The sequence below is a fragment of the Penicillium citrinum genome (genome assembly GCF_028827155.1).
Source record: "Penicillium citrinum strain IBT 23319 chromosome Unknown utg000004l:1.0-2404223.0:1.0-2405248.0, whole genome shotgun sequence".
NCBI classification, from domain to species: Eukaryota; Fungi; Ascomycota; class Eurotiomycetes; order Eurotiales; family Aspergillaceae; genus Penicillium; species Penicillium citrinum.
Genome location: NW_026622689.1, coordinates 826,602 through 838,822, shown reverse-complemented (window position 1 = coordinate 838,822; position 12,221 = coordinate 826,602). Strand labels below are relative to the sequence as shown.

The 12,221-nt window shown below is 47.7% G+C and overlaps 4 protein-coding genes across 4 annotated transcripts; 2 read left to right on the top strand and 2 right to left on the bottom strand.

Moving 5' to 3' along the window:
- Positions 1 to 896: 896 nt before the first annotated feature.
- Positions 897 to 2,124, top strand: N7469_005247 (uncharacterized protein; the record flags this gene model as incomplete). Its single annotated transcript, XM_056644167.1, has 2 exons — positions 897 to 1,266; positions 1,373 to 2,124. The coding sequence occupies 2 exons, from the start codon at positions 897 to 899 to the stop codon at positions 2,122 to 2,124; spliced, it is 1,122 nt and encodes a 373-aa protein (XP_056500981.1).
- A 539-nt stretch (positions 2,125 to 2,663) lies between these two features.
- On the bottom strand, positions 2,664 to 3,489 carry N7469_005246 (60S ribosomal protein uL15; the record flags this gene model as incomplete). The annotated part of the gene is made up of 4 exons (XM_056644166.1): positions 2,664 to 2,753; positions 2,813 to 2,881; positions 3,094 to 3,292; positions 3,458 to 3,489. The coding sequence occupies 4 exons, from the start codon at positions 3,487 to 3,489 to the stop codon at positions 2,664 to 2,666; spliced, it is 390 nt and encodes a 129-aa protein (XP_056500980.1).
- Positions 3,490 to 3,972: 483 nt separating this feature from the next.
- chl1 (DNA helicase) lies at positions 3,973 to 6,788 on the bottom strand (the record flags this gene model as incomplete). The annotated part of the gene is made up of 7 exons (XM_056644165.1): positions 3,973 to 4,671; positions 4,729 to 4,837; positions 4,917 to 5,617; positions 5,677 to 6,333; positions 6,389 to 6,555; positions 6,633 to 6,663; positions 6,723 to 6,788. 7 exons carry the CDS (start codon positions 6,786 to 6,788, stop codon positions 3,973 to 3,975), a joined length of 2,430 nt encoding a protein of 809 aa, XP_056500979.1.
- An 889-nt stretch (positions 6,789 to 7,677) lies between these two features.
- On the top strand, positions 7,678 to 12,085 carry N7469_005244 (uncharacterized protein; the record flags this gene model as incomplete). Its single annotated transcript, XM_056644164.1, has 8 exons — positions 7,678 to 7,847; positions 7,941 to 9,953; positions 9,983 to 10,010; positions 10,055 to 10,177; positions 11,047 to 11,089; positions 11,146 to 11,208; positions 11,316 to 11,725; positions 11,879 to 12,085. Coding segments are annotated over 8 exons (3,057 nt in total), but the record flags the coding sequence as incomplete, so codon positions are not given.
- Positions 12,086 to 12,221: the final 136 nt, after the last annotated feature.

Below are 12,221 nucleotides of genomic sequence, written 5' to 3'. Positions count from 1 at the left end.
AGTTGCAGCTCCTGACAGTTTATGGAGCCGAACGTGGAGAGTTGCAGACATACCGGATCAATCGAGATCCTGTTCGGGGTAATTAGATTTTGCGGCAGTCATTCTAAGTCGACGACCACAGAAATAATGCCCTTTGATAGGGGAGGAAGAGAGTGCACGCGACTGTTGACATTAAAGGAGCGTTGGTGGTCTTGGATTAGTTCGCATCTGCGGTGGAGTTCCGCCCCATCAGAATGTCTCCGACTGGAGAAAGGCCCGCCAAGAGAATCCGAAGTGGGCGGTCAACGGTGGAAAAAGGGGGAAGGGGGAAGTGCCGGAAGTTGGAGGATTGGGTAGGGAGTAATTGTAGGAGGGGAGGAATTGGATAGATATGTCGAGTTTGACCAGATTCTGTTTGTTTTTCAATAAGATATTCCTTTTTGATTTTTGTTACCGTCAACAGTTTTGAGGTTTTCGTTTTGCCTTTTGGGGACGTTTCAGTTTAGTCACGTGGTGCAATTTATACCGTGTGTAGTCCATGATAGTTATAATACAGTTATATGTATACAACCAATGTAGTCAACATATTCACGGCATATTTAATGAAGATCCAAATAATGGTGCACATCTGCACATCATTTAGCAATGCGCAGGATTTGAATGGTCACTAGTGACTACAGACTACCGGCATTAGTTAAAGTCCTAAAGGGTGGAGTCCGGAGAGTCCCTAAGCCTGCGATTTACTTCTCCTCGGCTCAACGATATACCCGAGTCGCCTAGGTAAACCATTCAGTACCCCCACCAATATCTGTTCTACTTTACTTCTACATAGATCTATACATTTCACATCTGAGTGATTCGCTCTCTTCTTTCAAATTGTTTACATATAATCTATTCGAATTACAAGACCAGTCACAATGACCGATCCTATGAAAACCCTCGATGATTCAGGTCGTCCTGCCCCAACACCGGTGTCTCAAAAGACATATGCCATCGCAGGTATTTCAGTGACTGTACATGGTCTCGAGGAACTTAACTCTACAACAAAAAATGTCGCATGTCTTTGGTTACTTCATCCGCGATTAGCAAGCCAAGAGCGTATGGCTGGCATTGCTGCGTCCGCTATTGGTGATTGGAATAGCAACCCGCAAAGCAAATCCACCAAGGGATTGATTGCTGTATCATTTGATCAAAGAAATCATGGTAAAAGACTTATTGATCCATTGGCCAATGAGGCTTGGAGACAGGGTAATCCTCGGCATGCGCAAGACATGTTCTCCGTTTTCCGTGAGTGATCATGATATATCCTTCTTCGTACAGATCTTGTAGGCTGCCCCGCCTACAAGTTGCCATCCAGTATGGCGAAAGTATTGAAACTAATTATCTTTTCCAGAGGGTACGGCGAGAGATACATCTCTACTCATGGATTATCTTGCATCATTCATCTTTCCAAATGACGAACATCTCATTTCCGAAAATCTAGTTCTAGGAGTATCCTTAGGTGGACATGCTGCCTGGAGTTGTCTTTTACACGATCCTCGAATGACAGCAGGTGTAATTATAATCGGTTGTCCGGATTATCTCAATCTCATGGTTGATCGTGCCCGATTATCGAAATTACCATCATGGACAAAGTCTTCGCCGCCTGGCTCTGAAATTCTAGGATCAGAGGCATTCCCATTTTCCTTTGTGGAAACAGTCAAGAGATATGATCCCGCTAGTCTGTTCCTTGGGGCCATGGACTCCGTATCCAAATCCACCTCCAGCACCAGTTCAACTAAATCTCCTGGTCCTGCGCGTGATAGTCCCTTGCCTGAACCAACGAAAAAGGAACAGGAGCAGCTTCGACCTTTGTTATCGAGGTGTCTTGCCGGCAAACGGATTCTGAATATATCTGGTGGTTCAGATAAACTTGTGCCTTACCACCGTGGAGAAGTATTTTTGACATGGTTCAAGAAGGCGATTGCGGCTGATGGGTGGTTTGGCGATGGTGGCGTCACGTTTGAGGATATCATTGACCAGTCGGCTGGTCATGAAGTGACGGCCAACATGGCCGATGAGGCTATTCGGTTCATTAGTGAAACACTGGCGGTGGGAAACCAGGGTAAGGAGAGAAGGGGATCCGTCCGGGAATCAAAGATCTAGTTAGCACTTTACACATAGCATGACATACATAAGACGCCAGAATCCAATGTCAAGTTCCATCTGGTGTCACAATCTACGAGAAAAAAGTGCCTATGTAGAGGACACGAAGCAATATAAGTCCAAGAATTATTAGGATGGAGAAAAACAAGCACCGGATACGTAGTCTTATTATCCATCATCTTCCTCAGCTGAATCAGGATATGTCAAGATCCGACAGAAGCCTACCCTAGATGAACAATTGAGAGCTTAGATCAAAGGGCACAGGACATTTGAAAAATTCCTCCTTATGGTATTTGTTTAACACAATTGTGAAATCGTAAGGGCATTCGGAGGCCATGCTATGCTGATTGCATACACAAAAACCCTTTTTCTTTTTCGACCGCCAGAGTCACCATTCCCCGACTACTGAACGATCTTTTTTCCGAGTTCCGATCGTCCTCCTCAAATTCTTATAGGGGGAAAGACTTTGATCCTCCACAAGACCGTTGCCCCGATTCACCCGCTTTCTTCTCCTAAAAGAAAACACCGAGAATCAACGCTTATGCGACCAGCTCAACAACACCACCAGCCTCCTTGATCTTCTGCTCGGCATCACGGCTGAAGTAGCGGGCACGGACGACGACGGGGATCTGGGGGAGACGGCCCTTTCCGAGGACCTTGGAGTAGCCGAGGGAAGGAGGTCGATGACGGGAGCGACGTCAGACTTGGAGCCGCTCACGTAGGCATCACGCTGCTCAGCGGGGACGAGGGACCAGAGCTATTATTTGAAAATCCCAGTTAGCTCAACCATTTCTTCAAGGTATCTTGCGATCGTATTTCCCCCAGTTTCGGGATCGTTTCATAGTCGCAATGAATGTTCTCATTTCCATTGATCCTCATCCCCAGCACATAGTCATGAGACACATCCTGCTTCGCTTGTTCCATTTTTTCCGCCCTGGGGGGAACCGATCGATTCGAATCGTAACGTACCTTGTCCAGGTTGATGGTGGGCTTCCAGAACTGCTGCTTGGTCTTGTGGAAGTAGCGCATACCGACCTTACCGAAGTAACCGGGGTGGTACTTGTCGATGTTGGTGCGGTGGTGGTGTTGACCACCAGCCATACCACGACCACCAGGGCTCTTACGGTGCTTGCCGATACGACCGTAACCGGCGGACACGTGGCCGCGGCTGTGATAGAAAAGTCATGTTAGTTATTATTCTTGTCGTGAAATTGTGTACATAGGCGAATTTTTTGAAGATTGGGTGCGCCGGTGATAGTTCGACAAATTGATCGCGCAGATCACACAGGGATTTTTCGGGCAAGGGAATGGCGATAGAGAGAAGGCGACTCACTGCTTCCGCGTCTTCGAAAAACGGGTAGGCATCTTGTCGTTGGTGGTGTGCTCGACAAGACCGGTCTGAAGTTGGGCGTTGAAGGGGGGAAGGGTCGTGGATACTTCCGACTCAGATGTTGAAATCCACGCTCGCGCCGGCTAGAGTGTGCGCTAGGCCCTTCGCTTGTCCCGTGATAGGGTCAAACCCTGTACTGGGGCTGCGCTTGGTCACGTGTGAACCTGGTCATACCGCCTAGGGCGGTGGGTATTCTGCCAAATAGGCTGACCTTACGTCATGCCTTGTGCTAGGGCTGATCAGCCGTTTACTGTTTGGACGAGTTGGTGTGGAATCTTTGATGATATAGAGGAGAGTATGAGCAGTCCGTCAAGGACTAGTAATCACAGGATCCAGGGGATGTAAAACGGAAAGCAGATCATAAAGGCAGTCTAAAGGTTGACTACTGGCTTAATGAGGGGAACGATTACTTCCGAATTCGGATTATTTCTTTTCGAAGCTCATCTACTACATTCATATTATGACTTCCCCGCAAAGAATCTAGAAAGTCTTTGAACAGTCATCTGAGCAGGGCGATCTGTTGCTGCTGACACAAGACTCCCTTGAATCCACCCAGGCAACTTACTCTGAATGCGCGGTGTTTCATAACGTCGGTCAATCATCACAATGGCCGCATAATCATTGACATGTCGAATCGCTCGCCCAATACACTGATTCACCGCGCGCATGCAAGAGTTTTCGTAGAATTCTTTTCCCGCTGCACTGGCCCGGGCTCTTTTCTCCGGCTCGGATCCCGAATGGCTTTTGTATGTTTTTTCTTCGATGTATTTGATTTTGGCTTGCCAGACGGCACTGCGAATATTGGGGAAGGGTAGTCCGATGATAAAGACGCCTCTTCCAAGTTTATCGGAGAAATTGATTCCTTCTGATAGCTTCCCGCCAACCACTGATAAAAGCAATGCCCCCGATCCGGATTCGACGGCTTGCGTATACTCTTGAAGTAATGTGTCGGTCGTCGTGGTGGCTTCGCGGGATTCATATAGAATCCTTTTCTTTTTCTCTACGAGACTGAATGTAGTTTGGCCATTTCCGTTTGCAATTGGCTTCTTCCAGACATTGACTACTTGACTAAGGTAATCATAACTGGGAAAGAAAGCAACCACGCCGTCTGGAATGACTTGACATAGTGTGGCTATCGTCCGTCCCAGATCGGTGATCTACCATGATCATTAGGACTGAGTGGGATGCAAAATCGGGTAAATCCAAAGGCTTACCATTTTTTCCGATCCTCGGGATTCATATGTAAAGTCAAAGTCGGAACCCAGCAGTCCTTTGGTCAGCGATTGCGCGACCAAGTTGGTCGATGGAATAACGTGGCCATAGCTGAATGTACCCAGACGTTCGGGTGACACATATGAGAATAAATGATTCATATAATCAGTCATCTGTCGATTTTATTAACACGTGAATAACAGTAAAAGAATCAGTCAAACCAACAGGAGACATCGTGCCGCCGGCTAAAATCACAGCACGAGCGTCCTCGACAATTTCACGGAAGTGGTTGGTCGGGTCAAGAAGCATATACTTCAACAGAACATCATTTTGGTCTTTTTGATAGAAAAGTCGACCTTCCTCTGATGGGTTCATCAATGGTAGGAGAAAGCTTTGGATGTGGAAAAGGACCGGAACTGTTGTCCTATCTCTCTTCTGAGTCGGTTGATCTTTTTCAGATGACTCCACGTATCCATCTACCTTTCGAGCCAGCTTGCTTTCTTGTAGGTACTTAGAAAGCTTGTATGGATTGATCTGATCGACTCCCTTGCCAGCCATTAGATCAGAAAACTGCACTGAGCCTTCTGATGCTCCCTTCTGCTGTGAGATACCGCGAAGATGGCCGGAGATAGAGCTCACGAGCCGAATTACTTGAGCCAGGTAGCTTCTATTTTTCCCCTTGAGTCGAGTCTTGAATTTGCGCGCATATGTCGTTAATTGAGAAATCGCGGTTTCTAGCTGTTGCAGTGAGACCGACACGGAGTGAATTGCTGCAATGGCGTCCATGAGGTTATGGGCTTCGTCGATGATCACTACGTGATTTTTCACGGATAAGTTGAGTGCCTCCCGGGCTGAACGTTGGAGTAGTAACGGATATGGAAGTGTCACGATCTGTAAGTCCGAAAGTCAACAATGTTCAATGTTCATGCTCGGATAATTTCGGTACTGACCTCGCTATGCTTGATGACGGAGCGCGACGCATAGTACGGACAAATTCCGATCTGCTTTCCAACCTTTCCAATATCCTCGATATCTTTCACTGTTGCCAAGGCATGATCTCGAAACTGAAGCATGAGCGCCTCGTCGTCTTTGGAAGGGAGATAAGAGCATTTCTTTTCAGCAGCAACCCCAGGCTGCTGGAGATCTAGACACCGCTCATTTATTGCCGTGCTATTTCCTAGCGCCTGCACCTTAGGATTAATGCAAAGATTCTTGCGGGATCCTAGTGAAAGGTGCTTGATTCTTTCCTCTAGTTTTGACAGATCGCTTTTTCCTTCGGTTTCGGGGTCACTGGGTAGACTGGATGGGAATGCAACCCGACGTAGCTCTCCTGCAAACTGGCTGATTTGAGAATGAGTTCTCGAGCAATAGAAGATTTTGACGGAGTCATCTTCATCATCGTCTTTGTCGGGTTTTTGAGATGTGAATTGTCCCTTGTACTTCTCTAGAAGAGCTAGAGTACTGGCGGAGAGACCATCGACTCCAATAGATTGGCTTGTCTTTTGCCTTTCCTCGGCATCGCTATCATAGTCATCCAATACAAATTGGCTCTCATCATCGAGATTTGGTTCGGATGCTGGCTGCTGTTGCTGCTGCTCCTCTAATCGCTGATGAAACGATTCAGACTGAGTTGAAGCTTGTTTCTATAAAAAAGGATCATACCTGTTTCTTCCGTGGCCGTTCCTGGCTATCATGAGCCAATTTGAGACGCTCTTCCTCCTGTTTAATCTTTGCTAGTCGTGCCTCGAATTCCTGACGTTTTTCTGCTATGGCCCGACGGGAATCCCGCTTGGCAAATTCGATCATCCACTCCGGTTCATCATCGTCGCCTAAACCCCACTGTGAGACATGACGCAACAGGGGTAAGGGTCATTTCGATTTCATCTTGAAAAAGTGTAATACATACCGCCTGCTTGGTCCAATGATTCTTGAAAAGCCTGACGCTTATGATCGCGTAGCCAAGTCAAGGAGGCACAGATCAGACTCAACGATTTACCCTAGAATACCCCCAAAGCACCGCCACGTTTTTAGCTTGCTTGATCGGAACCGAACAGGGTATCATGATGCACATTGGATCACTTGTCTCCAATCAAAGACTAGTGGGGACTTACGGTACCTAGCGGGCTGTCAGACTGGAGCAACAAACGCCAGGGGAAGTGGGTGGAATAGAAAAGGGATGGGATGAGCGGGGGGAGTTAAGTTACGGACCAGTGGGAGATTCAAAAATGGCAACTTTTCCATTTTGTAGACAACCATACAAGGCCTGCATAAACTGAAGCTGAATATCATAAGGCGTAAAAGGATGATGGAAATGCTGCAGCTCCATGGCGGCGCAGGGCTGGTGATCAGCGCAAAAAGATTCTGGAAATTCCAAGATAAAAATAAACCCCGTTTATTTTTGAGGTGGAGAAGCCCTGAATATGCTGCCTTACAATACTTGTACTATGTAGTATACAAATACTCTTACGCTGTACCATACTATTCAGATTATGTTCAGATTGTCAGCTAACTATTTAAGATTTCTATACTTCTTACTATAAGTATTGTACTACTACTACATATGAAGGGTATTAACCTAATCTATTATGTACATACATAGTAATGCTGATGTTATATTACTCCGCCGTCAGCAGAACAGCCCCAGTCAGCTAATTAAAGCCTCGCAGTATTTAATTAATTTCATTTCTTCTCCAATTTAATCCACTTCGTTCAATTCAATTCATTCAATTCAATCCAATCCAATCCAATCCACAAGACCCTCAAGTTCTCAAAGTGGGTGTTGTCTTGGCATATACTAACGAACTGTTTTAACTAAGAACTTCCCCTCCAGTCGAACTAGAAAATCGTCCTACTATCAACTTCCCCCAGTTCCCCCTCCACCCCTCCTCTCCTCCTCTCCCTCTTTATATCCATCCTCTACCCCCCCTCAGTGGATGTTCTCTTTTTCCTAGTGCCTGCCTGGTACTTTTTCATTTGAAAATTTGAAAAATTACCCTTTCGGACATTTCGGAATGAATAGACCACCACAGGGTCGTGGTCCACCACGGGCGGGTGCGACTTGGTATCCAGGGGGTCAGGATGACTTCTACATGCCAGAGGTCATCTCCCCCTCCCCTCAGAGGTAAGAGGCATGGAATCATTTCCTCATTACCACCCCAGAAAGAGAAAAGCCCCTCAGAATGCCGCGGGTTCGAGTACTGATTCGTCCCGGTAGGGTAATGCCCGAAGTGCCTGAAAACATGCAGGACAACATCGCGCAAATGGAACATCACGCTCGTGATCCCCGCCGCGCTCAACAGCAACAGTATCATCAACAACAACCCTCGTCGCTGGGCTCTTCGCCCGCGCCCGCGCCCGCGCAGTACCGCCAGCAGTTCCCCGAACGAACTTCCTCCGCAGTCCAAGGTCAACCCCAACAAGCTCAGGTTTACGACCATGGTGCTTACGCGCAATCTGCGACCTATGATACGATGGATCACCCCAACTTTTCTCCTTTCCCTATTCTCCGGAATCCGCCCCCGAATGTTCCCCCAACCGATGAGCAGCGAGAGGCCACCTTGGAGCGTCATCGTCCGGGTGTTTTATCCACAACAGACCCCGAAGTACAGCTTGCGTGGGCGCAGGATACCTTAACCTTTGTGGAAGTAGCTGCGCAGAATGAGGATCGTCTGTCTCTGACGCAGCCTCCGCGTCCTCATACGCCTCCGGTGGAGCGACAACTTCGGACCGACGCAATGAACATTGTCAGCTTCTTGGCTGAGCAGCATCATCCTCACGCCGAGTTTATTAAGGGTATGTGGCTGGAATTTGGCAAGTTCGGTTTCCGGGTGGATCGCAAGGAGGCTTTCCGATGCTATTCTCGGGCCGCGGAGAAGGGCTATGCTCGTGCAGAGTATCGTATCGGAATGCAGTTTGAAAGCTCGGGAGAACCCGAAAAGGCAATTAGACACTATGAACGGGGTGTGGCGATGTCTGACTCTGCTTCATACTATCGCCTGGGAATGATGATTCTTCTTGGTCAGCATGGCCAGCGCCAAGACTACCAGAGAGGATTGGAATATATTCGTATGGCTGCGCAATCATGCGATCAGAATGCGCCTCAGGGCGCCTATGTATATGGTATGCTCTGTGCTCGTGAACTTCCTCAAGTCAGTGTACCAGACGCATACCTCCCAGCCGATCTCAACACTGCACGGGTCAATATCGAGAAGGCTGCATTCAATGGATTCGCAAAGGCGCAAGTGAAGATGGGCGCTGCCTATGAGCTTTGCCAACTTGGCTGCGATTTCAACCCCGCTCTGTCCTTACATTATAATGCCCTTGCAGCACGTCAAGGTGAACCAGAGGCAGAGATGGCCATTAGCAAATGGTTCCTTTGCGGACATGAAGGTGTTTTCGAGAAGAACGATGAGCTGGCTTTTACCTATGCCCAGCGTGCGGCTCAGAGTGGCCTTCCAACAGCTGAGTTTGCCCTCGGATACTTCTACGAAGTTGGTATTTTCGTCCCAGTTGATATCAAAGAGGCCCGCAGCTGGTATGCCAAGGCCGCCGCCAGTGGAAATAAAGATGCTTCTGGTCGTATTGACAGCATCTCGCGCTCTAAGACTCTTTCTCGAAAGGATCATGAGAAGGTTGCGATCTCTCGTATCAAGTCAACACGTTATGTTGCTCACCAACGTGGGGGATCTTTGGAAGCGACACCTGAAAACATTGAGATGCCAGATCCTTCTCGCATGACTTTGTCCGATCAGCCCTCTGCTGCTGCTCCATACCCGGATCGCCCCATATCTCGTCCTCGTCCCCCGGGTCAACCTAATTACCAAATGCCGGATCCTCGACCAAGCTCGGCTTTCGGTGTAAACCCTAACTTGAGGTCGAATGGTCCGTCTCAAGGCTACGGAGGACCACCTGGCTCCAACCCGGGCTCTAGATCAGCATCTTATGGACAGGGTCCGATGAACTATCGCCCTGGCCCTGGTACCCCCATGAGTGCGCCTGCTGGTCCGACAAGTCCCCAGGCCGGTAATATGATCAGTCCCAGTGGCACACCTCGAGTAGATGTTGGATATTCGGCTCCTATTCCACCACCTGGCGGCGACCGACGACGTCCTAACCGACTCGAGGGAGTTCCTCCAGACCGCAAACCAGTGCGAACTCCTGTCTCTGCTCAAGGTGGACCTGGTCCTTTACCATCCCCGCGACTACCGGCATCTCCTCGCTCTACCGGGTCTCCTTCATCCGGTCAATTTCCTCCAGGCCAATTCCCCCCCGCGTGGAGAATCACGTCTGCCATCTCGAGGATCGGCATCTTCTACTCCCCAGCCACAGTCGGCGACCCCCACTCAGAAGCCCTCCACTCAGCCATCGAAGCCAAGTGGCCAACTTCCTGGCAAGGGTCCCAAGACTTTCGAAGAAATGGGAGTGCCCAGTGCCAATAAAGACAGCGACTGCGTACGTTTCCCTTTTCTCGTTGGTAGTAATTACTTATACTGACTCGCCTATAGATTGTGATGTGATACCCTCGGTCGAAGTTCTGGTTGATTTGTGGGCGTTTTACATCTTGCATTGTTTATTCTTTGATATGTCTTAATCCCGGAGGCGGTCATTTCTTTTTTCTTTCCTTCTTTTCATCTTTCATTCTCCTGTTTTCTTTTTTTTTCCATTTCCAAAAAAAAGGTCTTAACTGTCTGTTAGGTGATTCTGCAGAATCGCCTCTATTTCCCACATATTTGCATTTACGCTCTGGATTTGACGGCCACCTGGGGCCTTTGGACATATGATTGGCGGACTATGATTTCTTAGATGAGAGGCTTAAAATCCCTGATGAAATACTCTTTCTGTCGTCTCTGAGTTTGTTTGTGTTCAAGTTGAGTGTAGTTCTTGTAGTGTTTACGTGAGCCAAATTCCCGTGATGTGCCGCCTTGTGCGAGCCGCATTGCATCCTAATCCTTTACTCTGATAATTGTCGTCAGTCAAGATGGCTCCTCGAAAAGCGAAGTCTGATGCACCGATGCCGACGGTTGTCGATGGTGGTTCGTTTCTAGTTCGAAATGTGTATGAATAGATACACAAGCTAACATTGACTCGAAGATAACTTGACGGTTCTTGAATATTTACGTGAGGGACTCGAGGCATTCCTTGAAACTTGCTGGATAGCTCATACGATGACTTGATGACTAGGTGAACAAAAGTACGATGTTTCCATCCTAGGAGAAAATTCGTCCTAAATCATTGATTGGCCTCTAGTCGTCCTTACTCGGTAAGTCCTATATGTATGCCGGAAGACAAGCAGTCAGTTTCTCACCATGGACATTATCCAGGCCACTGATATCTGTTTGAACCTTCATAATAAGGTTTCCAAGGGTAGATATGAGCCACCGGCATGTTCCCATGGAATATCATGCGCTAAGATCTCGAAGGGCAAGCAACCAAGATCTTGCAAAAGTTACATCAGAATGGGGAGATTGCAGGGAAAGTCGCAGGTATTTTTCGTTTCCTCGCGTTTATTTTCTTGTTTCTTTTTGTTTTGCACATTTTATCTCCGCGCATTGAAACATTTCCGAATGACTAAATGACGTGGGTGGGATAGGGAAGCAGGTAGTTTATCATACTTTGCAGCAAGTATCAGATGACAACCATACCAACGAGATCGACACAATGACCACTGAAATCAAGCACCTTCAAAACGAATTAACTTCAATCAAAGCAGAAGAGAAAACAGCCCGTTCATCTCTATCAACACTCAAAGCGATACCTCGGATTCCAGAACTCCGACTTGATATTCAACGTCTTGAAAAGGAACAGATCGATCTCCAGACGCAACTTACGGGGTTTACCGGACTAGATCCTATCAAATTATCACCGGAAGAGAGATCCACCCTCGAGTCTGAATGGAAATATTGGCAACGTCAGGCTACGCTTCGTCGACGGATTTGTCGGGATTTATGGGGACTATGTAGTGAAGTTCTGCCGGAGAATATCACCGCGTCCGAGCTTTGGGTATGTTCATACGCCTGTTGCCCGTTGCCCGTGTCCGTTGCCCTTTGCCCGGTCCGGGCCCTGCTTTTGTACTTCAGCTTACGAGGGGAACTTTCACTGATGTGGTCTTGGTAGGAGTCTTTGGGGCTTGAAGGGGTAATTTGATCCAATTAGATGAGGTCGGGTATGGAAGCTAGAAATAGCTGGGGAATGAGGGAGAAGAGGCGAGATCGTCGATGGATCCACTTGTATCGTTCAATCAGCGATGTGCGGCTCGTTTGGGCTCCGCTGAAGACTTCCGGGATTATCTTACGAGTGAGTGCAGGTCGTGCTCACTGCATTACTGTTGAGAAGGATCCGAAGCTGATGCTTATAGGCTAGTATAAGTAGGCCCCTAGAATTATCTATATATTTTCAAAGTCTATAGTACCAGTTTTTGATTATCTGGCGCATGTATACCCATACATGTATATATATGGATCACGCAACCATTATATACCTCGAATTATATTCAATG